General features: G+C 51.3%; 1 protein-coding gene across 1 annotated transcript; it reads right to left on the bottom strand.

The window, feature by feature from the left end:
• Nucleotides 1-71: 71 nt before the first annotated feature.
• On the bottom strand, nucleotides 72-2719 carry LOC119355236 (protein FAR1-RELATED SEQUENCE 11-like). Its single transcript, XM_037622023.1, has 3 exons — nucleotides 1544-2719; nucleotides 1024-1467; nucleotides 72-846 (listed from the first exon to the last, which is right to left on the bottom strand). The coding sequence occupies exons 1-3, from the start codon at nucleotides 2480-2482 to the stop codon at nucleotides 226-228; spliced, it is 2004 nt and encodes a 667-aa protein (XP_037477920.1). The 5' UTR covers nucleotides 2483-2719; the 3' UTR covers nucleotides 72-225.
• Nucleotides 2720-3077: the final 358 nt, after the last annotated feature.

The following is a 3077-nucleotide window of genomic DNA, read 5'->3' as shown; positions in this document are numbered from 1 at the left end:
ACCCGGGTCAGTCATTTCAGAATCGCACGCTGAGATGTGCGCCTCCAGATCTAACGGCCCCAAAATTTGACTGAGCACGAAATCAAAATCAGTCTATTGAAATTTAGCAAAAATGGTCAAATAAACCATACAGTTCAGTAACTGCAAACTGAGCTTAAATACTTATAAAGAACTGGTTGGACAGTTAAAAATGGTTTCCCCTTGGAAAGCTACCAAAATTGCCAGTCACCGCTGCTGACGAACACCATCACCTGAAACATTCGCCACAACAGGTTGCTGCCTTATCCGGGACAGCAGGACAGAGACCTCCTGTGTCGCGAGATCCATCCGTTCCTCCGATTTGCCTGCTTCGCTAACCAGAACTGAGACCATGGACTGGAGTGCTTTCACCCTTTCATATGATCTGCCATGATCAGGAGCGCCAATCAATGACTTGGAAGGTTGTGGCTGGGTTCTATGCCATCGGACAGGAAGGTAATGGTCCGGGATCTGAGAGTAGTTTAGCGTTGTGAGCACACGGAGGGCATGCCGGCAGAGGATCCCTGATGACTCAAACATTTGGCAGCTGCAAGAAAGTAGCTCCTCCTTTTGGTTCCATGTGACATTGCAACCGCCATCTGTCTTGGTATGGTGCCGGACAAGAAAAGCATTCCCTTCCAAGTGGAAGTATGCATAATGGGCTGCCTCTACAAGCTCATCCTGTAGCTTATAGAATGCATATGGGGTGAAAACAGCTGCAGCATGTCCTTCCACTGGAGCTGCCGTCTTCAGAATTGTATTTTCCGAGTTTTGTTGCACTATTTGTTGTTCCCCAGCTTGATCTTTGTAGTCAACAACTACCGCAACCTATGTAAAAAAATGAACGCTAAATTATATTACTCTTTTACTTTGCACAAAGTTGGCTTGCAGCAAACTATAATGAACTCAACAGGAGCAGTAGTGACTAGTGAAAGGGTATCACGATTTTTCTTACAAGGGGTGAAAAAAACTTGGCATTTGGTAAACATGAGATGAAATGGTCACCTGCTCAATGAAACAGGATAGGCATGTTTGGGCGCTCAACAACCGCTGAATAAAATCCTTTATTTTTGAAATTCCCGGCAAAGCAGCCAGCCCTGCCAAAAAATGTCCTCTCAAATATGGCGATGCCCAAAGCTTCCGTGATGCAAATAAACTAGCAATGTGCCTATTTCCATGTAATCCATAGCAGCTCACCATGTCACTCCATCCAAGATCAAAGTCCATTGTGCTTTCCATGTTGTGCAGCCTATAAAACTCATTTTCCCAGTCATTATAGTGTCTCCCGAGAACTGCATTGAACCAAGATAGAAACCTGGATGCAATAAGCCCGATGGAGAGGGCATGCTTTGTGTTTGGTAGCTCCTTTTGAACTGCTTCTTTGAGATACATATTTTGATCAGTCAATATTGTCTGTGGAGCTTTTCTGTTCATGAAGTTGAGAAATACCTGTCAACAACAAAGACTTCCTAATTAAGAGAACGGTTGTAAAGAGTACTGTGAGTTTTTCACCCTCAATGGTTACCTGTAATGCCCATGTGAAGGATTGCAGATTTCCCTCCCTCAGAAGCACGCAACTGAGGAAGCAAGGCATCCCATGATTGTTCATTCCAATCCAAATACCCAGTGTCATGTCAATAGAAGTTAGCCGATGAGTGGTGTCAAACACAACAGCATCACCAAATACCTCGTAAGACTGGATCGATGATGCGTACGACCAGGCGATGTTCTCAACGCAGTTGTTGGCGTCTTTGGTGAAGTCGTACTTGAAATTGGGATCCTTCTCCTTAACATTTCTGCACATCTGAAGCAGGTCGACACTCTCCTCCTCCTGCTCGAACCTCCTGAAGGACTGTATGAGATTTCTCACATCCTTCTCAGTAAATGGGAGGCTCCCCGGCTGGACGCACTTCTCCAGCTCCATTATCCTCATCATCTGCTGCACAGTGATCCCAGATTTTGCAAACACCAAGATCCTGTCTCTGTCCGACTCCGAGATGACACGGTACGCCGGCAGAAAGCGCACTTCATCCTGCCGGAGGAGCTCATGGTTGTGGTAGTTAGAGAACCCCGTGACTCGCCACTCCAGACCGCCGGCTCCAGCATCCCTACCAATGCGTAGGTACGCCTGGCACCCGCAGCGGGAGGACTTCCTGTTCCTCTGCTGCTTGGCGCCGTCGTCGAAGGGTTTCGCTGGCGTGTTGCCGGCGCGGTGGCACACGAAGTACCGCCGGGTCAGACCCTTGCCCACGCCGTCCTTCCCCTCCGTACGGTGCCGCCGGATCGAGAACCCGCACTGCTTTGCAAACCCGCTGTAGAGCTCGTACGCCGCTTCGTGTGTCAGGAATCGCTGCCCTATGTACGGGACGGAGTCGTCCGCTTCTGCCGCCGCCGTCTCCGGCGAGATCCTCGTCTCGTTGGGAGAGTCCCCCTCTCCCTCCTCCCCGCTGCTGGGTCTTTCCATATGGGGGACACACGCTGCTCTAGAGGATCCCCGCCGTAAAACTCCAGAACAGATACGGCCAGCGGAGGCAGATCACGGCGAAATGGGTAGAGAGAGGTGTAATACAAAGGGGGCATAGATTTTTGAGATGACGACGGTGGTCGGTAGTCTTCGCAGGAGAACCCGGCGACGGTGACCGGCGGAGGTTCTCCGGCGACAGGAACTGCGGCGCATACCTACAGGTGGGAATGGGTCTATCACAAGGCGAACTGTTGTTTTTTTTTTGAGGCGGCAGGCGAACTGTGTGGAGTAACGCCAACTCCACCGCGCGACCCTATCCTGTCCGCCCTCGTTCATTTGGGGTAAAAGATACAAACGAGACGGCCCAGCGCACGGCCTCAAACGGACAAATGTCCGGATTCCGTCCGCTTTCAGCCCATCCCCGACCCAAACTTGCGCTCGGTTTGGGGTGAAACGGACGCGCGCGGACGGCCTCGACGCACGTCCTTGTCCCCCCGTGGCCCGCCTGTTGAGGACACTAGCAGTCCCTCCGCTCCCAACGCTTCACCCTCTCTCCCCGCCCCGCCCGGCCGCCGGCGCCGCCGCTATTCTTCGG

The sequence above is a fragment of the Triticum dicoccoides genome, chromosome 2A (genome assembly GCF_002162155.2).
Source record: "Triticum dicoccoides isolate Atlit2015 ecotype Zavitan chromosome 2A, WEW_v2.0, whole genome shotgun sequence".
NCBI classification, from domain to species: Eukaryota; Viridiplantae; Streptophyta; class Magnoliopsida; order Poales; family Poaceae; genus Triticum; species Triticum dicoccoides.
This window is presented reverse-complemented; position numbering and strand designations above follow the sequence as displayed.

Excerpts from the sequence above, each read along its gene's own strand:
- LOC119355236 (XM_037622023.1), bottom strand. The coding sequence starts at position 2,482 with ATGGAAAGACCCAGCAGCGGGGAGGAGGGAGAGGGGGACTCTCCCAAC. Across the intron at positions 1,468-1,543 it reads CCTTCACATGGGCATTACAG|GTATTTCTCAACTTCATGAA; the intron begins GTAACCATTGAG and ends TGTTGTTGACAG. Across the intron at positions 847-1,023 it reads TATCCTGTTTCATTGAGCAG|GTTGCGGTAGTTGTTGACTA; the intron begins GTGACCATTTCA and ends TTTTTTACATAG.